The sequence below is a fragment of the Varanus komodoensis genome, unplaced genomic scaffold (assembly GCF_004798865.1).
Source record: "Varanus komodoensis strain SLA01 unplaced genomic scaffold, ASM479886v1 scaffold45, whole genome shotgun sequence".
NCBI classification, from domain to species: Eukaryota; Metazoa; Chordata; class Lepidosauria; order Squamata; family Varanidae; genus Varanus; species Varanus komodoensis.
The window spans coordinates 5950551-5977107 of NW_025336011.1; the positions used below are offsets into that span (position 1 = coordinate 5950551).

The window sequence follows — 26557 nt, forward strand, 5'->3', positions numbered from 1 at the left end:
GTGGGCAACATGTGGCCCTAAGGCTTATGCAGCCCTCTGACTAATTTTGTGTGGTTTTCTGCAAATAATCAGTTCAGACCTCTAGCGAGAGCAGTCTGTTCCTTTCCTGACAGCCCACTGGGCAGGGAAGAAAGGGCAAGTGGGGTGGGGGGAATGGCAGAAAAGGGGGAAAATGGAAGAGATAGGAAAAAGAGAGAAAATGGGGTGGGCCCACCTAACTGGGGCTCCAGATTCAAGTTCTGGAGAGTCAGAATTGGTGGAAAGATTAGGTACCAGGCTACAGGGTCTGAAGCAGAGTCTCATAATATGTGGCAAGGAAAGAGAGAATAATAGGTTGAGGAAGACCACTCTGTGCACATACTTAGTATTATTGTTTAGCTTGTTGATAGTAGTCTTTGCATCAGAAAAAAGTTCCCATTCACTCCAATGGAGGCTTTTTGCCTACCTAAATTACAAGTATCGAGGCCCTGATCTAACTGGAAACATGGTACACAGAGGAAAAGTTTAAAGCCCCCCACACTGGGGTCTCCTGTGTTTGCTTTTGAGTAAGGAAAAAGAATAGGTGTAGTTGCCTGCTAAGTGTTGAAGTTAAAGTTTAGTTTTCTCTAAGATGGGAACTCAGAAGTGTTCAGATGTCACCAGAGGTCCCCCAACCAAATCTCTTTTGCCATAAACAAGGAAGTACTTCTTTCAACTTTCACAGCAACCATAGATGCATTAGGAAGCCTTAAGCCGTCCAGTCCCATTGTTTATCAGCTACTGTTTCCTTGTCACTGAATGAACAAGATGCTGAAGTAGATGGACCCTTGATCTGATCTGGCGTGCCTCTTCGTTGTTTCATCTATCTTATCTGCATTATGGGGTTAATAGCTAATGAGGGCTTCTATGGTAAGGATTCTTATAATGTACATAACCATTTAAAACAGCAAAGGGAGTTAGGATTAAGGGTGTCTGAGCTCTCAGCAAAATTGGTACCATACAGTGAGTAGCTGAGCCAACTGTTGTTTATCTAGTGCCTGAAACATAGTAATTGTGTGTAGGAGGCTTTCCAGAGGTGTTGCCTGCTGTTTCGATATCTGAAGCAAGACCGTGTGACCCAGTTGGGATTCCTCCAGCTTGCTTCAGCAGTTCTCATGCAATGAAACCAAAGAATCTCTCAGTTCTCTTTGATGATGCTCAGCAGCCTGAGATCAATGCAAAACAAAATGCTGACAAGCAGATAAAATACCCGAACCTAGGAATCCTACCACTGTTTTGCCTTCTTTAGCAAAACACAAAAGCATTATTATAATAACCATTTTTTCAGACACCACAGCATCATAAAAGCAGCATCAGCAATGGCTTTAGGAGCATGGACACACTTGGTGTTCTAAGAAATTTTTGAGGGTGCATTCTTTGGCAGAGGCCCATTCACAAAATGGATTTCAGAATAGGCATGTCCATTCTCAAAGTATCTTGTTTTATAGAAGGGCAAAGAGGTAAATTAACGTGTCACAGATCCTGAGTACAAAGCAGAGGTAGGATCTGGACTCCAAAACACAAAACTGCTCCTTTGAAACCAGAGTTCTCTTTCTTTCAGGATTTACACACACAGAGAAACCCAGCGCTCCAGCACTCAGCATCTACACAGCTCAATCACTCATTTCTCTACCCCTTTCAGGATTACTCTGCAAATCCAACACTCACCTCTTACACACCTTTGCTCCCACTCTGTTTTCTATCCTAGTCATTCATTCTGCAGGGTCCTCAACCCCTCCTGTTGCTCTCTGCAGCTTTTATTCTGTAGTACTTACCGCATTCTGGAGGGTCACCAGCAGCCCTCTCTTGATTGTTCCACTGCCTCCCCACTCTTCTGGCAGCAGTAACCTGGTCACTGCCTGCTTTTTTTGGATGTGCGTGAGCCTGCGTGCTTCAAAACAAAGCACTGACCAGCAGTTGCTCACTATCTTTAATTCCTACTAAGAATGCCCTGAGGTCCATGTAGAATCAGAGGCATTGTGAGAATAAAATTGGTGGGTGGGTGGGTGGTAGTGCTTTCATCTGAAGTGCTCCAAGCAAGCATCACCTTTTAGGAATAAAATAGAGGCAAGGCAAGAGGCTTCATGGCCACCAAGAGAGGCATGTGTGGGCATAGTGGTGTCCATATAAACATGGAAAAGAGCTGTTAAATCTTGACCCATCGTACCTTTCTGTTACTGAGGTGCCATAATATTTTCCCTGCTCTGTACGCAGGGCTGTTCCTACCATTAGAGTACCTCTGGCCACAAACGTTGGGGGTGAGGGCCATGCCAACAGCTCCTCAGCTGTTTTTCCTGAGGCCCTGGGTGTTCCCCTCTGAAGATGGAGCTATTTGTGCCACGTATCTTGTTTGATTCCATCACTAGTGCTGAAGTAAGATTGAGCTGCTGGCCCAGCTGGCTTCTGTATGGAGGAGGAGTACCATCTTGTCCTTCGCCTCCGACAGCAACATTCCTGGACCAGCTCTGTCCACACTCACTATTCCTTAATGACTGCTTAACTCCAGTCTACCCACACCCTTATCAGTTAAAGCCTGGTACATTAGGTGCAAATTCTAGGGGCAAATATGATTCCCGCATTGGTCCTGAAATCCCCTTGAGAGAAAAGGATGCACATTTCATTTCATGATACTTTCTAATGACCACTTGCATGACCCTCTCCTCATTTTCCAGGGTTTGTGTCCCTGTCTGTGGTCTCATTACCACTGGTCTACAAATTTTGGGAAATTATCGACCTCCGAGATAAAATGTGCTAATTCTTACATATTTTGATTAGATGGCTTAGAAAACAGGTGATAAAGGTGCTGATTGGCTAGTTTTCATGGTAGTTCAGAATAAAGATTTATACACGGGCACATATATTTGCCTATAAGAGAGGGAGGTGTCCGATGATCATGATGCCTCGTAACTTCTCAACAAAGTACAGTAGAACAACGAAAATAGTACCACATGGAAGTGTATAAATGTATCTTCACTTTGAGACCAAAGGTTATTACCTAGCTGTAATCTTTTGTTCTTTTATTGCAAGGTACATTTGTCTTGGTCAGATCTGTGCATCATACAGTTTTATCTGGTGGCTTGTGAAAGTGTCATTGCCTACATTTCCAAGGAACAGTTGCGTGATATTTTTCCTCAGAAGCTAAGATGCCTGGAAACTGTGTAAACAACGCAGATAACTTCTGCTACATTTGTGGCGAGGTTACTTTTGCATCTCAAAAGTGCAGTATGATGGCAGTGGTAAAAAAGGCATACCACCTATATTTTGGATGCAAAATAAGGGATTAGGACAAGAGTTAGGTCCCTCATTGTTGCATTACATGTGCAACTTATCTGTGTCACTGGCTAAACAAGAAGAAAAAGTCCATGCCTTTCGCAGTCCCAATGGTGTGGAGGGAACGCACCAATCATAGTAGTGACTGCTATTTTTGCATGGTTTCCCCAATTGCAAAAGGGATCTCAAGAAAGAAGTGGACTGTGGAATATCCAAACATTCCATCTGTGCTGTGTCCTGTACCCCGTGGTGAGGACTTGCTAATTCCAGATCCACCAGAATCCTACTGTCTAGACTCAGATGATGATAAAGATGATGAGCAGGATGCAACTGATCCAGGGCCGTCGATGTCAGCAGACCCAAACTTTAACCTACCATGTGCTCCTCCTGAATCACATCTAATTTCACAGAGTGAACTAAATTACCATTCTCATTGCTCTATCACTTTTTGCAGAAAAGTTAAGGAGCGTAATCGCACATCACCCCTGTAGTTTTGAATTATTTTGATGCAATTTTGACCTGAAGCTGTATCTTGGAAACTAGAGCCAATTAATACTCAAGACTTAATTTTCCCTTATTAGTGACCCAATTCTGGTAAAATTTAGCTACTTTCATTTCTGAGGCTTTCTCCTTGTAGACCAGTGTTACTTGATATTTCCAGCATTCCTCCTCACCCAAACCTTCCAGACGTTATATTATGACCTCACATTGGCTTTGCCAATGAAATCAGCACAATCCCACATTTGTACTGTATATACAAGGAAGAGGATTCCATAGGGCGTGTGGGGTGGTAGTCCACTAACAACTAGAAAAGAGAACAAGGTAACACCATCTATGAAATGTCCCTCTCTTCACTTTATTCTCAGTGCATTTTTGAAGATGGTACAGATAACAAGAAGGTTTGAGAGCCAGAATTCTTGGGCTCTGTTGGATAGGGGTGTTGAACCTGAAGCTTGTAGACCAAATCTGGCCTGCCTGGGGTTCCAGTCAGGACTTCCATAGTTTCCCAGAAGGCCATGCCTTGTTCCCCTTTTCCTCAGAATTGTTTGGTGGTCTCCAGGTTTTGGGCAACCCCTCCCACTCCACCATTCTGCAAGGTTGAAATCCCTCTCTTAAAACCCCTCTGCCCCTTTGCCTTCATCCCTGCCCCCAAGAGCTGTATTAAAATTGAATTTGGTCCTCAGGTTGAAAAAGATTCAGTATTCCTCTTGCAAGGCATGGCGGGGTCCAGTTGTGGCTAAGAGGCAGGATTTGGGGATGTGCTTGTTTTGTTAACTAAATTTTTATACTGCCCAATTGCCAAAGCTATCTGGATTCTCAGGTTTAAAAAAGGCTTCTCATTGTCAAGGGAGAAGATTCCTGGGGCTGCACATGAGGAGGGGTTAAAACTGCACAATAACATTCCTGAGTTTCTAGACCAGGTGTTCACACTCCAGTCTTTGCCAGATTTCCTGCTGCTCCTTTTAATTGCCTGGTAAGAGTTGCCATAGCAGCCAAGCTTGCATCTAGCAGGAAGCATGGAGACATTTTTGTGCATGAGACCCAAGCCCCCTTTTTGGGAGCAATTTCCTCCATTTGTTTCCTCAGAAAATGCCAGGGTTTGTTGTGGAATTCCTGCTATTTGGGTTTTCTCGCCTAATGCTAGAAAAAGGTAGATCCATCTTACTTGCTGAGATCCTTCTCCCAGCTGACTTTGGGGTAGTAGCATTAACATCTCTCCTTTGTTTTTGTTTTTGATACTTTTAAGGCTCAGTCCTATGTGAGTTTAGACAGAGAAAAGGCTTGCTACTAAAGCACAATTCTATGTATGTTTAGATAGAAGGCCTACGACTTCCCTTGTCCAATTCAACCTCTTGGAAGCAGCCTTAGTCAGAAATTAGGAATAAGGGCTGAAGCCAGAGGGCCTCATGGAAAAGGTAGGTTTCGGAGTAAGGGAAGAGAAAGAGCCCCATGGTGGCACCAGGTCCATGTTGAGGAATGGTGTCCCATGTGCAGGGAGCAGTGAAGAAGAATGTTGTGCTGATGACAGAAATACCCTTGTGTAGCTGAGGATGATTGAACTGGAGGTGGTGAAATGGAATATAAAGAGAACAAAGGGCTGAAAGTGAGGGTAGGTCAAAGCTGAGGGAAACTTTAAACGTAAGAAGGTGTTTGTGTTAGACACAGAAGAGGATAGGTAGGACATGGCAGGGGAAAGCCAGAAAGAAAAAGTTTATAATGGTTAAGATTGGGACAGGCCAGAGCAAAAAACCCATTATTATAGCTAAAGGGGCATTGCAAATGTTGGTGATTTTGTGGCCATTGGAAGACAGCATTCTCAATTAGTTGTTAGGGTCCCAGCAGTCCAGCAAGGCCTACCCCGATACCTGCCCTGGATTCAAAAACTGCCATTTTCATAGAATAGTGGAGTTGGAGGGGGCCATGAAGGCCATTGGGTCCAACCTCCTGCTGTTGCAGGATACCATATGAATTTCAATTAAAGAATTCCATAGACATGGAGTCACCATGGAAAAGGCCCTTTTTTAATGCTACCAACCTAACTGATTTTATTGGTGGATGTATGAAGAATGTATGAAAACTAGTTTCAATAATGGGCGTGTTCATACTGCTGAAGGTAGTACTTCAGGGCAATCCAGCACTTCAAAGACACTTCTTAAATTGATGTTCACTCAGTGGAAAGGACTGCTTTCTCTCGTGTAGAACTTGCCTGTGGATGATGATCTTCAGAGATCCTTCTTTGGTGCCATTTTCTTCCAAGTTTAGGCTAGGCAGTTGACTAATGGAGAGAGCAACCTTTTCTGTGGTGGAGTATACATGTGTAGAATGCCCTTTCCAAGTATGTTCTCCTGGCACCATCTTATTGGTCTTTAAGGACCATGTGAAACTTATCTCGTTCTGTACTTTTAATGCTACTAATGCTCTTAATGGGTTTTAGGTATTGTCTCTGTTGCATTTATTTTGTGATGTGACTGCTGTTTTGAAAACATTGCATTTTATTGCTTTATTGTTCTAATCTGGTTTGAAGCTGGTACCAAAAGCTGGGATATAAATTCTAAACATCTATATTAATAAAAGAGATGTATGTCCATGTATCAGTCAGTGCCATAGTGCCAGAACCATGATAACTGGACTCCTAAAACCTGTCCGACATTCTAAAGGGACCCTAGAGGTATGCAGCTCAGAGAATTTTACACAGATTACTTAATTTTAATGTGTCCATGTAGTTGAAGCCTGCATTAACATCTTCAGCCACTAGAGGCAAACTTCCCCAAGTTGCATATAAATAGGAAATCTCTGGTTTTGAAGCCAAGGGAGATTATTATACTGAAATACAGAGCTATGTGCCTGTCTTCACTCTCTTGTTGTGGGGCAGCCCTCCCCAGGGCAGTGAAGTGGGTAGACTTCTCCCCTTAGGGGCTACGGGAGTGCTCTATGACAGGAACTGCCCCTTGGCATGCTAGCAGGTGTGGCTTCAATTGGATGGAGAACACACAATGACAGCTGTATAAATTTGCTTGAAGGGTTCCACGTGTGAAACTGAGAGCTATTTCAACCCATGGGAAGCTGGGTCTGTTTGTTAGTATATAAATAAATGTCCCCACAAGTTAAACTAAAAAAGTACATTTGACGAGGAGGTAGTGTAGGCTTATGTGACATGTTTCTCTCTCTCTCTTCCCCCTCCCTTTAGTCAACAACAAGCTAGCACCTTTCCAAGATGGCAGAAGCTCACCAAGCTGTGGCATTCCAATTCACTGTCTCTCCAGAGGGCATTGACCTTCAGTTGAGCCATGCAGCTATCAAGGAAGTCTATCTCTCGGGTTTGCGATCCTGGAAGAAAAAATTCAACCAGCTCCGGGTGAGATAAAAGCAGCAGATAGCTGTTTAAAAACTCAAGAATCAAAGGCTGTTTTGTGGTGATGTTTGAGGGCACAGTTCTATGTATGTTTAAACAACAAAAAAGTCCCACAACTCACAACATTTGTCTAGGGAATGCTAGGAGTTGTAGGACTTTTTCTGACTAAATGTATAGCATTATACCCCGAGTGCCGAGAACCCAGCTGTCAAATCTTATTTATTTATTTAAAACATTTCTATGCTGCCCCATTCACAAAGAGCCTCAGGGCAGCTTACAAAGCAGACACAATACACACAATTAACCTTAAAATTCGGAGACATCTCGGCACAATATAAAGCCCAATAAATAGTCAATTAACAATTAAAATAACTTTTAAATAAAAAGGTCTTGGCCTGGTGCCAAAAAACAACGATGGCTCCAGGCGGACCTCTCTGGGGAGCGCATTCCATCGGTGGGGTGCCACTGCAGAGAAGGCCCTCTTCCGGGTACTCACCCTCCTAATATTCCCGGAGGATTCCCGGAGAAGGGCCTCTGCCGCCGATCTCGGGGCGGGAGGGCATATATGGACGCAAGCGTTTCTTTAGATAACTAGGTCCCATGCCGTTGAGGGCTTTATAGGTGATAACCAACACCTTGAATTGGGCCCGGACTTCAATGGGAAGCCAGTGAAGCTGACAGAGGACTGGGGTTATATGAGAACAACGCCCAGTCCCCGTCAGCAACCTGGCAGCTCTGTTTTGCACCAATTGAAGTATCTGGACTGTCTTCAAGGGCAGCCCCATGTAGAGAGTGTTACAGAAGTCTAATTGGGAAGTTACCAATGCATGTTTCACTGTTGCCAGGCAATCGTTCTCCAGGTAGGGATGCAGCTGATGGATCAGCCGAAGCTGAAGGAAGGTGCTCCTCGCCACCGCTGTCACCTGAGCTTCTAATGACAGCTCTGGGTCGAGGAGCACTCCCACGCTGTGACTAAATTCTTACTAAATCTTACTAAATTTACTCCTGGGAATCCCAAATCTTCCATGTTAACAGTCTAACAAAAGAATTACATTGTAATTTAGGAGTACTGAGTGTGAGGAAAAAGCATTGGTTTTATGAGGAAGAACATGTATTGGGTTCTTGGAAGAAAATGAAGCCAGCAGGTTGAGGCTGTGGTCAGAATGGGAAGTGGAATTTGTGGATTCTTGCTGAGATTAATACTTGGCCAAAGTGAAATAGAGGGTTCTGGGAGTCGAACGTTGCTGACATTTTAGTTATGGGCCCCTTGGAGTTTAGCCAAAGGTTTACCAGAGTATTTGTTATGCAAAAAGGATTCTTTACTGTTTTTTTCTACAATGATTCATGTTTAGTAACTGCCACAGTCTGGTTCTTTATTCAATAATCTTCAAATTAATTGGGTGGCACTATCTGCATCTGTACTGCAGAGATAGATAGTTTTGGTGTAGCGTAGCAGGTTCTTCTAATGGCTACTTATATGTTAAGCAAGTCAGTCTAAGCCCCCCCCCCCCACATCTGCAATATTAGAATACAGGGAACACTAATCTTAAATTGAAAGATATGTTGTGAAGGCTTATTACAAGGTAGCATATGTGAAGCATTTTGAGCACTCAAAATCTCCATGCCAGCCTTTCCCAACTGGCCGCACCCTCTAAATGTGCTAGACTATAACGCCTACCACCCCCAGTCAGCACAGAGAACTGTGGCTGTGGTTGATAGGCATCGTAGCCCCAATATGCTGGAAGAACACCTGTTTAGGAAGGCTGCTCTGTACAAATGTTAAGCATCATTATTTAGCATTCTCTGTGTGTGTGTGCGCACATGTGTGGAGGGATACTGTAATATCTTCTAGGCGTGATGCTTGTTAACCTCCCAACATCCAGGGTGGAGCAGGTGGTGCAGTGGTGGTGACATCTGCTGCCTTGTGCTCTGCATTTCATCTAGATAGCTGCTTTCAGCTAGTTAGATGAAGCACCACAGAGGGGAGAGGAGGAAGCTGTGTGCTGTTTGCATAGGGTGTAAGCTGTCATGCTGAGCCTCCTCCCCTTCCCACTCTCCTGCATCCTCCTTCAACCCTTCCAAAGCCAGTTTTTTTTTCTGTGCCAGCTGCAAGGAGGTGGGGCAGGGCTTCTGCATTCAGATTTCCAGCTTCGTGGTCATAGGACCTTGGAACTGGGACTTGATCTTTTAGAAAATGTCAGGATTTCATAGGATGGTATTCCTGAGCACTTAAATGTACCATGTAAATCTTATACAATCCTATATATTTTTTCAGGTGAGTTGTTGGACTCGGACTTAGGAGATAGGGTTCTAGTCTTCACTTGGGCCAGTTACCGATTCTCAGCTTAAAGCATCATTATGAGGATAAAATGGAAAGGAAGAGGACTAAGCCACCTTGGGTTCCTTGCAAAAGGAAAAAAGTCAGACTATAAATGTAATGTAACAATCATATTCCCTTACCATCTCCCTACACAATAATATGTAGTAAAAGAATAGGAAGGAATTTGTCCCTTTGCCACTGTGTAACCATCCTAACTATGAATGGTTAAAATTTTAGGAGCAGAAAGTAAACAGTGCTGAGAGTTCTTGTGTAAATCATATTACTCAGGAGTTACTTCCAGATTTATAGCTTGGAACAGTTATTCGCTAGGGACAAAAGCAAACATGAAAAACTGATGGATCATTCAGGTTATAAAGTGTTGAGATCTGTTGTCGCTGCCGCTGTTTAAAGTGAACGTGCACTATAACTTAGCATCAAACTGTACAACACACATTCAGCACAGTTTAACACTGCAAAGCTATATTTCCACCTAAACATCTTGTTAAAAAAGAATAGGTGTTAATAAAAATTAAAAAGTACATTAAGTTGCAAATTTGTGTATAGCAAAATTAAATTAGAAATGTGGAAACAATTTTATCTCAGAGAGCTTTCTACTTCAAATAGAAGAGATAAAATACTGTTTTCCCCATCTCTGAGAAAAGAACCCAATGTTGGTATTCATTCATTCATTCATTCATTCACTCACTCACTCACAACACCAACAATTTTGCCAAGAGTCTAGTGGAAGGGAAGAAATGGGCAATTTGGTGAACTGGGCAGAGATTCAACTTGTGAGCCATTTTTTCCATGGAAGGGACTATACGCCTTCAAAAATTACAGAAGTGTGAAGTCAGCCAAAATTCTTCTTAGTTTACCCCACCCTTCATATCAGTCTTTTTGTGAACTTTCCACACAGAATGGATTTGTGACAGGTGTGTACCCAGCCAGTCCCTCCAGTTGGCTGTTCATGGTTACTGCCATCCTGGTGACCCAGTACTCTCGTCTTGATCCCTCAATGGGCATGATTGAAAAGATCAAGGAACACCTGCCAGTCAGGTATGGAGCTGGAGAGGGAAAGGGGATGGGTGACTCTGAGGAGCCAGTTTTAAGTGCTTTTTGAAGAAGCATGAGTCTCTTTCAACCCAAGGGCTGAATCTGTTTCAGATAAGCTGGATGTGGGGAGGCAATCCAGTGATGGTGGGAAAGCAAAGTCAAAAGGGCACAATCTAAAATACCATCTTATTTTAGATTAAAACTCTTATGAACAGTAATTGAGAAATGGCATTTCAACTTTTCGGAATGGGAAGGCTCAGCACTACATCCAAGAAACCTCCAAAGGATGAACTGCTTTGTGAAAAGGTCCTAGCTCGTTGAGGGGACATGCTCATCTGTGGATTGCCATATTGGGACCCAGATTTGATGTCCAGGCCTGAGCTTCTCCACCCCTGCAGTGGAGGTTCAGATTGTTTGGACAGATCCTGGCTTATCCTTTAAAGCAAACTTAAGGTACAATCCTATCTATGATCAGACAGAAAAACTTCATACACTTCCTAGCATGCTACTCACTGGGTTGTGTTGGGAGCTGTAGGACTTTTTCCCATCTCTACCTGTGTGGGATTGCATCCTTAATTTACATGTGTTGAGACATCACAAAGACCTGGACCTGAAGTTCACACTTTTAATCTCCAGAAGGAGACTGAATGTTTTGTTAATTTTGGAAGTTGTCCCCAATCATGTTTTTAATCAATTAATCTGAACAGTCAGTTAAAGCTTGCAGTCCTAAGGTTGGAACCAGGATCTGCCTTCCATGAGAAGAAGGGAACTTTTGCAAGAACAAAGTTTTGCTTGCAGAAACAATCTCTGCCCAACTTGGGGGGATCCTTCTTCCTGGCAGCACAGCTCACCTCACTCAGCAAGATCTTCTGACTCTTGGGGGGCTGGAGGGTTGCCATGGGAAATGGGGTGGGGGAATCTGTTTCTGGTAGCATGGTTGATGCAGTGTAAATTTGGATACATCTCCTAATCTAATGACTGCATGTGATACATTTTGATGTGCTTTCAAAAGTACTCTTATTTATTTTGGTGGGGGTGGGGTGGAGAAGAACAAGGAGCTCAAAAAATTGTGGTGTTAATGTGGTTACCATAGAAGTTTATGAACTTATGAACTGTCAGTATGACAAGCTATATTTACATTCACCGATAAAAGTGGATGGCTCCCATTGACTTCTATGGGAGAAAATAAAAGGATCTGAAAGAGAGGGCATTGTTTTGCCTACATCTGAAAAATCATGACTGCATCTGAGCCTTCAAATATGATTAACAAGACAGATACGTGAATAAATAATTCTCATAGTCCCATGTAAGTGTGCATAAGATTCAGTCTTATAATAGAAATTATTTAGGGCACAATCCAGTTGAGTGCATCTTCTGTGTCTGTAAATCCCCAGTTCAGAGACTTGCAAGCATCGCATGTCGAGCAGGAGGAATACAAGAGTCAGTCTCAGCCTGCGTGTGGCTCCTGCTTTGCATTTCAGCCAGATGGTCAGCCATCCAGCTGAAGGGCTTCAGAGGGATGGGAAGGAGGGAGGCTGAAGTGTCATCAGGCTGCATCACACGATGGCAAACCCAGTCTCCTCTCCTCCTTGCCCCCTTTACTCCTTCTCCAAGGTCAATTGCCTGAGGCAGCCTCTGTGGTTCTTTCCATGCCGGCTGCAAAGCAGGGAGGGAGACTGGAGCATGGATTCCCAGATCTGAAGTCAGAGCTTTGTTTTTAATACTGGATCTGAGTGTCCAAATTACCCTGTTGACCTCCCAGATGATGTCTAGGGGCTATGAGATTCCTCTCCAGACTTTAGAACTCTGGATTATCAGATAACTTGAATGATCATATGATTCGGAAAGCATGTTAGGTAATTGGCACAAGACACTAATACAATAACCACTTGCTTCCAATGGCTTTTGAAACACTTATAGACCATGATTCTATCTTAGATGAACATAAAATGTAATGGAATGTAATAATGATGATGGGGCTTCCATGTTCAGGGCCAGTGGAGGTTGTCTTTATCCGTTGCCTCCTACATATCAGCTTTCTAGGGACTTCTGTTCCACCACTGTTAGGAGACTGATTGCTGGATGAGTAGACCTAACGTATTGACTACCAATTTGGATAGCTTTAAAAGAGAAACAGACAAATTCACAACGAATAAGGCTATGGCAACAGAGTGGAAATGTTCAATGTACATTCCAATCCCCAAGAAAGGAGATACAAAAAAATGCTGCAACTGCAGGCCATTGCACTGATTTACCAGGCTAGCAAACTGATGTTCAAACTCAAAGTGTTGTAACAATATTACCCTATAGGGAGTGAGAAATGTCGGACATCCAAGCTTGATTCTGAAAAGGAAGAGACACTCAAGATCATATCGCAAATATACTTCAGCTACTGGTGTGCATCAAATAATTTCAGAAGATCAGCTTATGCTATGGACTTCAGCAAAGCCTTTGACTATGGCTGGTCATAAAAGAAATGGGTTTACCTTTGCACTTGTTTGTTCTGATGGGTAACCAATACCTGGGTCAAAAAGCCACTGTTAGGACAGAATGCAGAGAAACGGAATGGTTTACTGTAGGCAAAGGCATCAAACAAGGGTGTATTTCATCTTCCTATCTACTCAATCTGTATCAGAACATATTAGAAGGCAAGCTAGATTAGGATCAGAAGAAGGAGTGAAAATTGAAGAAAGAAACATCACTAATTTAAGATATGTAGATGATACCATCTTACTGGCAGAAAGCAGCAGTGTATTGAAATGACTCTTGATAACAAAGAAAGTGCAAATATTCAGGACTGCAGCTAAATATTTAGAAAACAAAAACCATGACAACAGAAGAATTGCAACATTTTACTGTCAACAGTGAAGAAAATGGCATTGTGATTTTGCATATCTTGGCTTAGTCATCAATTCAAATGGAGAGTACAGCCAAGAAATTCGAAAAAAGACTAAGACTTGGAAGTGCAGCAAAGGAACGAGAAAAGATTATCAAAAGTAATGGCACTTCACTGGAGACTAGTACCTTAGACACATCCTAAGAAGGCAAGACTCCCTGAAGAAAATGATAATGCTGGAGAAATTCAAAGGCAGAAGAATAAGAGGAAGACCAAAGATGAGATGGATCAATTCCATAAAGGAAACCACAGCTTTGGGTTTACAAGAGCTGAACAGGCATTTTGGAGGATATTCCTTCACAGGGTTGTCATAAGTTGGAGGTGACTGTTATGACTATACACTATTCCAGTATCAAAAGCAGTGTGTCTTTGCATACCAGGGAACACGAGCAGGAGGTTGCTGCTGTACTCATGTCCTATTTGCAGCTTTCTCGAAGATAGCTTGTTGGACATGGTGTGAAAGAAAGTTGGTCTACATTGAACACTTTGTCTGACCCATTTGGGCACATGTTCTTTGGTTTAAAACTTCAGGTTGGGAGATAGTATTTACCCTTACAGTTATTTTATGTGTGTGGCAGTGTAGAGAAATAGGGCCAGAGGGTAGAATTGGGGTTTCTTCTCTTATAAGGTGGCCTCTTTTGCCTTTAAAACCTGTGTGTGTATGTCTTCCCTTTCTCCTCATCTCCCATGTTGTCCCTAGTGAGTACCTTTCAGATCAGGGCCTGAATTTCCTCAGTGCCCTTGCCTTTTCTACAGGGCTGTGGCTGGCCCTCATTATGACCATGCGCAGCATTCTGAAAATGCTACTGTGCTATCATGGCTGGATGTATGAAGAGCATGGCAAGATGTCCAACACCACCAAGGTCTGGCTGGTATGTGTTGCAGGAATGGCGTGATACTGGGAGGCAGACGGATAAAAAAAGGAGCATGCCACAGAGTGGAACGGGGTGGAGCAGGTGGGGCTAAGTTGACTTCGATTGCCCCATAAAGTCGAACTGAAGCGGCTTTACATCTTGGGGCAACCCTGTGCAGCTTGTGGCCTTCTGAGTGTTTTGGCCTACAACTTCCATCAGCCCTTACCAGCAGAACCAGTGGTGAGGGATGATGGGAGTTATAGGCCAACACATCTGGAGGACCACACATAGTCCAAATCTATCATAGGGCCTGGACTGAGGGTTGGAACATAGCTGCACAGGCGTTGCATCTGTGAGCCACATGTGCTGGTTATGTTTGGGTGTCTCACTGAGTATTATGGAATATGGTAGTTCAGCCTTCCCACACCTGGCGCCATCCAGATGCTTAGGGCTACAAAACTCATTTATCCCTGCCAGCATGGCCAATGATCAGGGATGCTGGCAGTTGTTGACCGAAATACCTGGCCAGTACCAGCTGCAGGAAGGATTATGTGGGATGGCGTAAGGTTCATCATAGATGGTGGCTGGGGCTGGAATGCCCTCCCTGCACAGAAGGTTTGTGGGGGGCGGGGGGCTGGAGAGTAATGCCAGTGAACCAGAGTGGGAGAAACCTGGCATGGTGATCACATGGTGAAAAGTGGCAGAGGGCAATCTCCTCCCTTACATCCTCTAGATGTGTTGGACTATGGGGATGATGGGAGTGGTACTCGAAGACACCTGGGCAACACTGGGCTAGGGGATACTGACAGAAAGGGAAGAGTTTGGGTTAAATATGTTGTCTGGAAAACACATGGATGGAGCACTGCAGGTACAAATCATGTGGAATTTTTAAAAGGCCACTCAGAAATTTCCACAAGCACAGAAATAGGGAGAGACAACTAAAGCAGACTGCAAGAAACTCTGATGTGTATGATAAGAAGGCAAACCCCAACGAAGTCTGTACTATGAAATATCCATAGGAGCCTACTTCTCACATGACCAAATGCTCCTACAGACACACATAGAGAGGAAGAGGAAGAGAAAGAAAGGGGAAGACCAGAACCTTTCATTTGACATCTGTATCAAGAATTTTAAAAAATAAAGTGCTTGTATGGGATCTTCCAGAATCCAGTCATAGGTTTAGCACTTCAGTGCAAACTAGACCATAAAGGTTGAAGGAAGGAGCTGGCTGTAGAGCTAGGATTGATAATGGAGACAAGAGAAGGGAGCACTGTTCTGTTTTGATGCCTGTGTATGTTTCTGTCCCCCTGTACCTGTGGCCACCATCACAGGCTCTGGTGAAAATCTTTGCTGGGCGGACTCCAATGCTGTACAGCTATCAGGCATCGCTGCCTCGCTTACCTGTTCCAGCCATCAAGGATACTATGCAGAGGGTGAGTCTGGTTTGCTTCCCCAACCTTCCTCTCTAGGTCAGAGTTCAGCAGAAGCCACACTGGCACTACCAACAGATATCTGAATTATCTACAATCTATCTGCAAGGGTCACTGATTACCAGTTGTCATAACAATAGCAACAACTGAAAAGATTCCCAGCATCCCCTCCAACCTCTGCCTCAGATTGTCCTGCTGATAATAATGTTTGGAGGTGCAGTATGGGGGACCAGGAGTGGCTTTTGGCATGCTAGAACTTGAAAGCTTGATCTAGAAACAGTGTCAGATTCCTTTAGTGAGCATGTGCTCAGAGATACTCTGTTCTTTCATTGCTACGGTATATAAACTCACTTGAGCCATTAGTTGTAACCAGTTCTAGTTGGTAGAACTGAGGGGTCTAATAAAAAGAAGGAAAAAATAGATCCTACAAGCTTGAAATCTGCCCACCTCTGCTGTATTTAGCCATCAGAGGGCTAATTCAAAGGTACAGGAGGAGGGAAGGCAGGGAAAATAAAATACTGCTTTTCTGTGACTTCATCCGGACAGTGGAGGACTTTATATTTGGGGCCTTCACTAAATGAACAAACAAATGAATCTTTTTATAGAGAAGTATCATGCCATGGAGAAGGCTAAATTAAAACTCTCCCTGTCATGTAGTTTTCCAAGTGCTGAGAGTTTTTGGCACTACTGAGGGAGTCCTACCCACTGAGGCAAATTCCATCTTCAGAACAGAGATGTTACTCAGAACTGCAGCAAGGGAGGATGGAGTTAAATCTGACCCTATATGCTTGCTGTGATCCTAGTATTCCCCCATCTCACAGGCACTACTTATTTTAAAAACATGCACACAAGCTCCATGCATCTTGTTTGCAAGCAAAATTGATGCATTTTTCCACTATTGTGACTGGAAATTCATCAGCAGTTTTGGTGCTGGACTTGGCCTCTACTATGTTTTGGGTAGGGACCGACAGATTTGGCTAAATCTGTTATCATTTATTATTATTATTTATTTCATTTCTATACCCTGCTCCACAGCTGAAGTTCTGTGTTCCCTCTGTGCTTCTCAGTCTGTTGTGCACTCATTGACATAATTGATTTTTTAATACCAAAATTTTATTCTACTTCCAATAATCTGTGTATGTACTTACTTTGGTTAGTGCAAATACATGCTTTTGCTATTGTGAATTAACCTAAACCATTCCCAAAACTGAAAAAATAAGTCCATGGCAACTTGTTGCTTGGTAAAAGCCAGCCTACTGCAGAGTCCACAGGTTTGATTCATAGAAATAAAAACTTACTTGAATGTGTTTTGATTTCTCCCGCACCCTTAGTTTGAGATGCATGGTCAGTGCACCCATCAGTGCTCATGAGGTTTCTGCATTTCTTCCTTCCTCTTAAACCTGCAGGAATCCCTGCTTTTTCTTCTTCAGGTTGCCTTTGTCCAAAGCAGTGGCAGATGTGGACAGGGGACCATGCAAGGACAGAGATTCTCTTGGCTGTGGGACAGGGTGGTGAGCTGGAATGCAGACCAGGCCTTACCTGCCGTAGTCCCCTGATCCCACTCTTCTTTCCTCACTAGTATTTAGAATCAGTACGACCCTTGATGTCAGATGATGAGTTCCAGCGAACAGCAGGTCTTGCCCGTGACTTTGAACGGACTCTTGGGCCACGCCTGCAGTGGTACCTCAAGCTTAAGTCTTGGTGGGCATCCAACTATGTGAGTGATTCCTAAAGAGGGAGGGGTTTCTCTGGGGCAAGCAGTGGTGAGATGTGTTTGTATGTGCACACCTTTCTAATTCTTTCTTTCTGACCCCACCTTTTGCTCAGGTGAGTGACTGGTGGGAAGAATATGTGTATCTCCGTGGGCGGGGACCTCTGATAGTAAATAGCAACTATTATGCCATGGTAAGTTTCAGAAACTGGGGAAACATACTTTTGTCATGGCGGGGGTTTCATCTGACCTATTCACCCCACGTTCCCCCTTTCCGTGCACTTTTTCTTTTTTCTTTAGGATTTCCTATATGTAACTCCTACCCCCATCCAGGCTGCTCGTGCTGGGAACCTTGTTTATGCCATGCTGCTGTATAGACGCAAACTCATCCGTGAGGAGATCAAGCCGGTTAGTGAGAGTGAAATTCATGGAGCGAAAGAGCCGCTGGGCACTGAAAGCTCCTTCTTATGGAAGGGAAGGGCAGAGGTCAGAGTGAGAAGAAGGTGGGGTGGTTAAGAACTTGCTGAGGGGACACATGGAAGAAAGACACACAGAGAGCTGGGTGCAGAATTGTTTTACAACCAGTTAGTGTATGCCTGGTTCACTCTAAATGAGCAGTCCTCAAACTGGCACCCTCGAGGTGGGCTGAACTGTGGCAGCTGACGCAGTACAGTGGCAGGCCACAGAGTCACTCTTTATTTAAACAGGGCTGCGATTCTGGGGGTTTCATTCCAACACATCTAGAGGGTGCCAGCTTGGGGAACATTGCCTTAAACTGTTTCCCATATTTTTTTGAAAGTGGTATTTTTAAACTGAATTTGCAAGAGCTGAGCAGGGCTTCCTGGGACAGAGCGTTTTGGTGGGCATTCATTTACCGCATGTAACAAAAATATGTTTAAACTCTTTCAACAAAATATGCTGGACCGTGTTTGGTTCCTTTTCAGTTTTTGGTTCCTTATTATGTTCTTCTTAATGGGCCCAGTCCTGTGAGCTGCTGAGCTGGTAATAAGCAAAAAGGGCCCAAGGCCAAAAATATCCACACCAGAGGAATGTCCTCTTTTGTGTTGCGGCACATCATTGACAATCTTGTGCTGACATGGACTGTGGCAGCTGCTGTGGGATAGTGGCAGACCACAGCGTCACTCTTGAGAGAACATATCTGCATCCTATGTGCTTTCCCCACAAAGCTCACAATGGTGACCCCCTGGGGTAAGTTAAGGCAGCTTAGAGACAATGACTCGCAAAGGGCCACTCGATGAACTGCATGTGGTCTCCCTGGGGAAAGGGCTGAGGTGGAGGTGTGGTGTGGGAGATCCACGCTTTTCTTTTTTCAATCAAATAAGTGTTGAATCTCTTCTAATCTGAGGGCCTCATTCAGTTTCAGAGCAGTTCTCAGTAGGGGGCACTTAGTGGTGGGGTGAAAGGGTCCATCCAAAACACCAGCATAGCTTAGCTTGAAGTTTTTATTACCATTAACTATGTCTTAGTAAAGGCATTTCAGCCTTTTAGAATGGGGCAGCACTGGGGACAGCTCAGAGATGGAGACAAATCCAAACAATGGGTAGTCAGGGGAAAGAGGATTGGTCCAGTTGGAAGCATGCATGGCCATGTAGGGAAAGCTTGAGAGTGAGATTGGGACCATAGGAGGGCTGGCTTTGGCGCTAAGATTCAACACCTTTGTCTTAAAATTAAAGCAGCTGCAGGTGGTTCTGACTTTGACTGGAGCAGGTGCACTTAAGGAAGGTATTTTTTACCCTCACTCTTTGAATGTTTTCTTAATCTAAATGGTCTCAGCTCTGGCCCACTGAGCAAACAATGCAAACACAAGGCAGGGACATTTATTTCTGTCCCTTGTCTTGTTTTGGAGGATCAATTCTGACTGAGCAAATAGGGTGTGGGTGCGTGTGTGTGTGGTGGGGGGATACAGTTCGCTCCCTTCTCCAGCATTGCTGCTACTCAGACCAAATGAGGTGCTTGCAATTATTTTAATATAAAGAGGGAAGGAAAAGAGTCAGGAGCTCCAGCTGTAGATCCCCTCCTCATGTTGCTTTGCTGCATTCCACTGCTGGAAATAAATGGGCAGAGGGGAGAAGCCTGGTGAGGACAGGAGACTTGCCACATATACAAACTAAATTGACATAACAAATGTCTGAAATCCTGTACTGGAAAGCAGTGGAGAGCTTTGTCCTGCTTGCTGAGTGCAAGATGCAAATGCAAGCCCCTTTCTGTGAGCTATTGAAACCCCACAGATGCTTGGACACCATGTTAGTTTCCTCTGTGATCCCTCTCTAGGCTCCATGCTGCATTTCTTTCAGGATGAGCCTAGAATTTCCATGGGCTTGACGATCTTGACTCATTATTTATTCATCAAATGTATTTATATCTTGAGTTTTTAACCTTCCTGAATAGCAGTGCAAAGTTCACAGAGTATATTAACAAGTTTCTTCCCTGTTTGGTTCCCTCTATTCACCTGCTCCAATCCTGGGGTTCCCTCCCACCTGAAAACAGATCATGGTCCCCTATTCCTTCATTCCCTTATGTTCGGCCCAATGGCAACGGCTCTTCAATACCACCCGCCTACCTGGGGTGGGGCTGGGTAAGTGAATCAGGGAAAGGCATGACACTCCTGGCTGTGGAGCTCTATGCAGGGTGATTTGGCTTTACGGTGTCTCTTGATGGGCTTTCTGACCCAGTGCATATCTTCCCAACTGACGGGCTTTTTAAGAAAGACTTTTGTTCTTTAGAATTCATGGACTTGTCAGAACGTTGAATTCGGTAAATCCTCCAGCTGAGATCAGGGATGGGCAACTTGTAACGCTCCAGGTGATGTGGTCTACAATTCTCTTCAAGCCCTGCTGGCTAGGCCTGACGGAAATTGTAGGCCAAGGCACGTGGAAGGCGACAGGTTACCCACTCCTAGTCTAGATCTTGCAGACTTTTGAATTCCTTGCAGCCCTTTCCTGCTCTTGCTTACATGGTGGCTGGTGCACGCCCCCTCAAAGTCAAGACGGTTCCCCTGGATTTTGCACTCTGAGCTTTCCCTGCCCCCTTGGGGCTGATGCTTAACCCTGCCAGTTCGAAGGGAAAGTTATCTGGGCTTTGAGTCAGAAGAGCTTCTGATGTTGCTAGGAGCTGAGGTGTTTCCCCTGCTCTGTTTCTTTTTTTTTCCTTTTCCCTTACAGAAGCTTTGACTACTCTTTCTATCTCTCTTTTTCCTTCTTTCTGTCCTTGCTTTCCCATCTCCTAGATGATGATCCAAGGTTGCCTGCCCATGTGCTCAGCTCAGTACGAACGCATGTTTAATACAACCCGTGTCCCAGGCATGGAGGGAGGTAGGATGCTCTTGCACACCTTGCTCCCCTTCCCTGATATCAGCATCCCCCCAAATTTCTGCGTATTCATCAACTGAGTTGTTGTGGGAAGCTAACAAACCCTGCTTCCCTGCTCCACCCCATCACTTTTACAGTTTAAACGGGTAGAGAACCTATAGGCCTCCACATGTTTTGGCTGAACCTCTCCCTGCATTCCTGAGCATTAGCTTTGCTGACTAGGACTCATGGGAATTGTTAGGCCAAAACATCTGGAGGGCCAATTTGCCCACCCAAGCTTTATGAGTTAACTAGGGGTGGTACCCCATAGACTATTGTTGGGAGTAGCTCCCATCATTCATGACCTTTGGTCAGTTATACGGTCTGGATCTGATGGGAGTTGTTGGCCAATACATCTGAGAGCCACAACTTCCTACTCCTGACAAAGGAATTTAGGGAAGAATTGTGGGATCATCTTTAGGATGGGGAAGAGAAACAGGAGCAGAACATCTTCAATTGTTTCCCCTCCCTGTTGCAAGTAGCCAAAGGGATTTCACTGGGCAAAAATGAGGTGGGGGAAGAAACCACCCTAAGGCTTCTCTCTTCCATGGGCTCCCCCAGGATTTTGGATGGGACTGACATAACAAGTAGAGGTAGAATGAAAGCTCTGGAGGGCAGGATGATATCTGGGTGATTCAGCATGAGTAGCACTGGAGCAGGGATACAGTTTATGGAAGAGTGACTTTTGGAGTGGGTGGGGAATTGGGTTGGGAATAATACGCAGGCTTGCAAGCATCGTTGTGAGGGTGGTGATGCTCAGCTCTCTTCAGCTGTCTTCCCCAGTGTGTTTGCTCACTGAGCCTACAGGTGCTTTGGCAGGCCAACAGCAGCCTTGTGTACTGAGGTGAGGCTTCCTGCAGTCTGAGTCCCTCCAAAAGTACCAAACTGGATCATTCCAAGCCAGCAGGCCAGATATTCCCTGTACTTCAGAGGTGGCAAAAATGGATTTCTCTGCCCACACCCTACAGCTCCTTATCCAACTAACTGTACTTCCCAGAGTACAGTTTTAATTTTAGCTCACATTCAAATTGGTGTCTGTCTATCTTCAAGCTGTTCCTTCAGATCCTTATTTGTAGTCATGATTTAAATGCAAAGGATAAGGAAACCCTGCTTGAGTGCCTTCTGCACCCCCCAGTCGGTTTTGGGACCAACAGATTCCTTTGTTGGAGCTCATTGAGAGCAATTCCTGGTGAGATGGCGATTTTATTTATTTAAAATGTTTCCATACTGTTTTATATCTTCAGTAAATCTCAAGACGGATGTGCAAAAGAATTAAAAACATTAGAGCTAGGCAACGGCACTTGCAAATTATTTAGGAGCAATTTTCCACCACCTCTTTTAGGGTACACTGGTTGTTTAGAACCCAGGCCAGTCCTTGGTCAGGTTTTGTCTGCATGCCTTTATATCAAATTGGCAACTGGAAATTGTAAAGAGAAACTGGGTATCAACTTTAGCCTTGTCATTGTTGTGGCGACATCCCATTCTTGGAACTTTGGCCATTGGCTCAGAAATGTCTTGCTTTGACCACAGGCTTGCTTGATACTGGAGCATTGCTCTTGGTCTTCCTTGGATATAAGCAATCCCCTTGCAACCCTGTTTAACCAGAAATGCTCATGGCTGAACTTGAGTTCTTGTGCAAAACTGTTGCTCATGACCCCCTCCCTCGCCATCCTTTCCTATCTTTTGCTTGGCCTCTGTGGGAGGAGGCAGGATGCTGGATGAGATGGACCTTTAATCTGATCCAGCTGCCCCTCCTACATGCTTACATTCCTCACTCTTTAGACAGCATCCAGCATCTGCAGGACAGCAAGCACATTGCAGTGTACCATGCTGGGCGCTTATTCCGGGTCTGGCTGTACCACAATGGGAGGCTGCTGCACCCACGCGAGCTTCAGGCACAGTTTCAGTTCATCCTAGCAGATCCCACACCACCTCTGCCAGGGGAGGAGAAACTGCCATCCCTGACCGCAGCTGACAGGTGAGAGACAGCCCTTTGGGACCCCAGTTGTTACAGCAGGGTAGGGAACCAGTGGCTCGCAGGCCACATGTGGCCCTTGGTTTATTTGATCGTAGCCCACAGGCTAATTTCACGCAGCTCATAGATGAGACAGAGAAAGAGCAAGAGAGAGATGGGGTGACCTAGAGAGAAAGAGGAAGAGATGGAGTGGCACAAAGAACAAGTGAATGCATGTGCTACGCAGCTCTGCAGTGTTGCAAGCCCTGCCCGCTTTTAGCTTTAGATTGGTCCACTACCATCATGTGACCCCTGAAGATTACTTCTGAGCAAATGTAGCCCTCAGCAGAAAAAGTGCTCTCTACCACAGGCCAAAGGTAGGATTTAAAAGGTTGGTTGTCCCTGAGAATTTGTACAACTTCTCAGGTTATTAAGTTCAGAACTGAGGGAAAGAATCAAGGACTCCCTTCCTTAATCCTCAGATATGAACTGATTCTAAAGCGAGAAATCCCTGTGCCTCTATCCTGGGGCAGATTCACATGTAACCCACCTATTTTGGGAAACACGAGGGATTCATGCTGTTCTACGTATTTTAATCCTGAAGAAGGGTGTGGACTGCCTCACACATGGGCCCTGCTTAGGCAGGAGAAGTGGTCAGAGCGGGCTTATCTTTGCTCTTCCACTGAGGAGCAGGATCCGCTCTCTCCATCCCACATTACATTACTGCCATACAACAAGAATGGTGGTGCTGCTGTTGAAGATGTTGCTTAATGGATGACTCCAACCGGTCCTCCATTCCTCTCCTTCTATATCCCATTTTCCTTGCTCTTGTCCCAATCTTTCTCTGGGGCTTGTCTGTACTGTCTACACCCTCTACAGGATGATTCCAAGGACAGGATGCAAGGAGGGAGTAAGCTGACTCCTCCGTTAATTTATGAAAAGCCACCCCCAAATCCTTTAACTTTCCATCTACTGCCCCCATACTGGTCTGTCAGCTGCCCAGATCGCTACCCCTCTCTCACAGCTACCTGGCTGTCTTTGCAGGGACCCCTGGGCCCAAGCCCGCCATACCTACTTCCAATCGGGGAAGAACGAGCAGTCGCTGAGCATAGTCGAGAAAGCTGCTTTCTTTGTCACTCTGGATACCAGTGAGCAGGGGCTGCAAGGACCCAATCCAGGCTATGCACTGGACACCTACGCCAAGTCGCTTTTGCATGGGCGCTGCTGTGACAGGTGGGTGCTTCTTGGGCTGCCCTGAATGCATTGCATACACTTCACATTCAAGCTTGCCAGCCTGTGAGGACCCCATTCACTCTGCCCTAAAAACAGGCATGCCCTGGGGAGCTCAAACAGTCATATCTCCACCCTGGCCCAACTCACAGAGACACATTTCACGCCTGAGAATGCCAGTTCCTCCAGGAAATTCTGGGCGGTCCCGGTGCATCACACACATGGGCTCTGTGCCTGCATGGACCCTGTCGTTAGGAAGATTCCCAGATAATTTCCTCTTGGTATGGCGACACCTGCCGATATTTTTGCAAGAGTTTGCGCCTTCCTTGTTCATCAAAGAGATAGCCCTCATTTTCCAGTGCTGACATGTTGAAGTGCAGAAGCTCAGTTAAGCAGCTTCCATAGCCATGCCATCCCATCCCAAAGAATCCATGGTTCTATTCTCCCAGGATATTTTTATATCCTGCTTTTTTCTTTTTTTTGTCCAGCACTCTGGTTATTAAAACCTGTATAGCATACACATCACACAAACAAATAAATTACTCATAGAATTTTGTAATGTATGGGGCATGACCACAATCGTATTATAGTTAGCTGGGAGTTAGCACCATTGAACTCAGTGCTGCTTACTTCTGATGGTATAGGTTCAACTTTTAAAACACACAGGCTTTTAATGAAATGACTTCTGCCAGCGGATATGCAGCTTTTAACTTGTAAATTAAAATGTCTTGCAAACAAGTGTTGCCACTGAAACGGTTAGCAAAGTTGAAGCTAGCCAAGAAAAGGAAAGAAGTGTCCAGTCTGCTCATTCTCTGACCTCTTTTATGGTAATCTGCCACAAAAAATGGTAAAACTTGAAAGCTTCATTATTGGCTCAGCAGCCAGAGGAAGGAGAACTATCAATCATTCTGGCAGTCTAGGAAACAATGTCATCACTCCTGCTCTGAAGAAAAGCTAGGAGGCATTTTCCCCTGTGGTCCTTCTTTATGCTTCTGTATTGCATTTCTACCTAAAGGCATTTGTCAAACCTTAGAAAAATTCCCTTCCAGCTATTCCACTTTGGAATCCTTCAAGTTCAACTTAGGTTTTTTTTCCTGCCGCTTTATACCTAGTAGAATCTTCAGCTTGTGGCCCTTCTTCCTCTCTCCCTTGCACCACACGGTCACATACATTCAAACCTGGAACCTAGGATAACTTGCTCTTGAGTTGCAGGACAATCCTACACACATTTACTCAGAAATAAGTCCCACCAAGTAAGTCCCGAGGAAGGGACTTCTCACTTGTTGCAGCTGTAATTTACCTTTCCACTGGACCCTTCTAACTCTGAGCCTCTCTGTGCCTTTGTTAGCATTCTTTCTGGACAGCATGCCAGGGGCATGTGTGTGCAAGTGCATATGTACTGGCATGTGCATTTCTGCCCAACCAGATCCCTCTTTGCCAAGAAGCCATAGTTTCAGGGGTAAGTCTGCTGTGAGAACACAGCCATTTCCTTTGCAGCAAATACAGTATAAAAAATCTCCTCCTGGGATCAAGCTTGGAGAAACCTGTACATTTTGCTTTCCAGCAGCAGCCAAACTGCTTCAGGTCTAGGATTTTGAAATAGAGCGTTCTGTCTTGGACCTTTATGTTTTAAGCCCTAGGAGTCAGCCTGTAAGGTCTGAGAGTCTCCCAGCTCAGGATGAAGTAGACATAAGGGGTGGTGACAGCCTACCTTGTCGGGTTGATGTTTAGCCTGTGCACCCCTTTTTTCCCTGTGGATACTGCTGGGAGTTGGGTCAATTGCCTTTTTACAGTGAGAATCCAAATTGCTGGTGGCTTGACAAAAATCCTCTTCTTTTCCTACAGGTGGTTTGACAAGTCTTTCACACTGATTGTTTATCGCAATGGGAAGTCTGGAATCAATGCAGAACACTCCTGGGCTGATGCACCCATTGTTGGCCATCTCTGGGAGGTAAAGGCCCAGTTCAGTCCTCTAAGATAGGATTGGAACTGAGAGGCTTGGGAACAAGGTCTCTTGGGGTGAGGTTGGGAGGTATTGACCTAGAGCAAGAGGGCCAGGAAAGGAGGCAAAACAGCTGAACTTTGACCTGGTCTCCCTGCTTTCACAGTACACCCTTGCCACAGATGTATTCACACTGGGATATGATTCTAATGGGAACTGCAAAGGTGACATGGACTCCAGCATCCCCCCACCACAAAAGCTACAATGGGAGATCCCGCCAGAGGTGAGTTTTGGGTGGGGTGAGGACCAAGAGGTGTTTGTTCAACATAAACTGGGGTATGTGTGCTTCATTGCAGAAGGACACCAAAGTATTTGGGAAGGGTGGCCTAAGTGCATCGACACGGTTAAGAGCAGAGCAAGGGTGAGCAAGGAGATGCTGTGGAGAAATACTGGCTGCTCCTTCCCTCAGTTAGTGAGGATGCTGTAGATTGAGGATGTATACTAAGGCTTGGGGGCCAGATTCAGCCCTCAGGGGTCCTCTTGCTTTTCCCTGACCATATTACATTTGATATTATTATTATTATTATTATTGCCTGAATACACATTGGGATCCAGCACTGATTCAGGAGGAGATGCTTTCTCTTTCCGCCTCTCAGAC

General features: G+C 44.8%; 1 protein-coding gene across 1 annotated transcript in view; it reads left to right on the forward strand.

Moving 5' to 3' along the window:
• The first annotated feature begins 6471 nt into the window (after window positions 1–6471).
• Window positions 6472–26557, forward strand: part of CPT1C (carnitine palmitoyltransferase 1C) — a 23192-nt gene continuing 3106 nt past the window's right edge. Inside the window, exons 1-12 of the mRNA XM_044444518.1 lie at window positions 6472–7144; window positions 10378–10517; window positions 14111–14282; window positions 15596–15697; window positions 17274–17411; window positions 17522–17599; window positions 17706–17813; window positions 20653–20737; window positions 22556–22751; window positions 23772–23960; window positions 25803–25908; window positions 26066–26182. Coding sequence (XP_044300453.1) covers window positions 7004–7144; window positions 10378–10517; window positions 14111–14282; window positions 15596–15697; window positions 17274–17411; window positions 17522–17599; window positions 17706–17813; window positions 20653–20737; window positions 22556–22751; window positions 23772–23960; window positions 25803–25908; window positions 26066–26182 — 1572 coding nt within the window. The 5' untranslated portion in view covers window positions 6472–7003. The remainder of the gene's footprint in view (window positions 7145–10377; window positions 10518–14110; window positions 14283–15595; window positions 15698–17273; window positions 17412–17521; window positions 17600–17705; window positions 17814–20652; window positions 20738–22555; window positions 22752–23771; window positions 23961–25802; window positions 25909–26065; window positions 26183–26557) is intronic.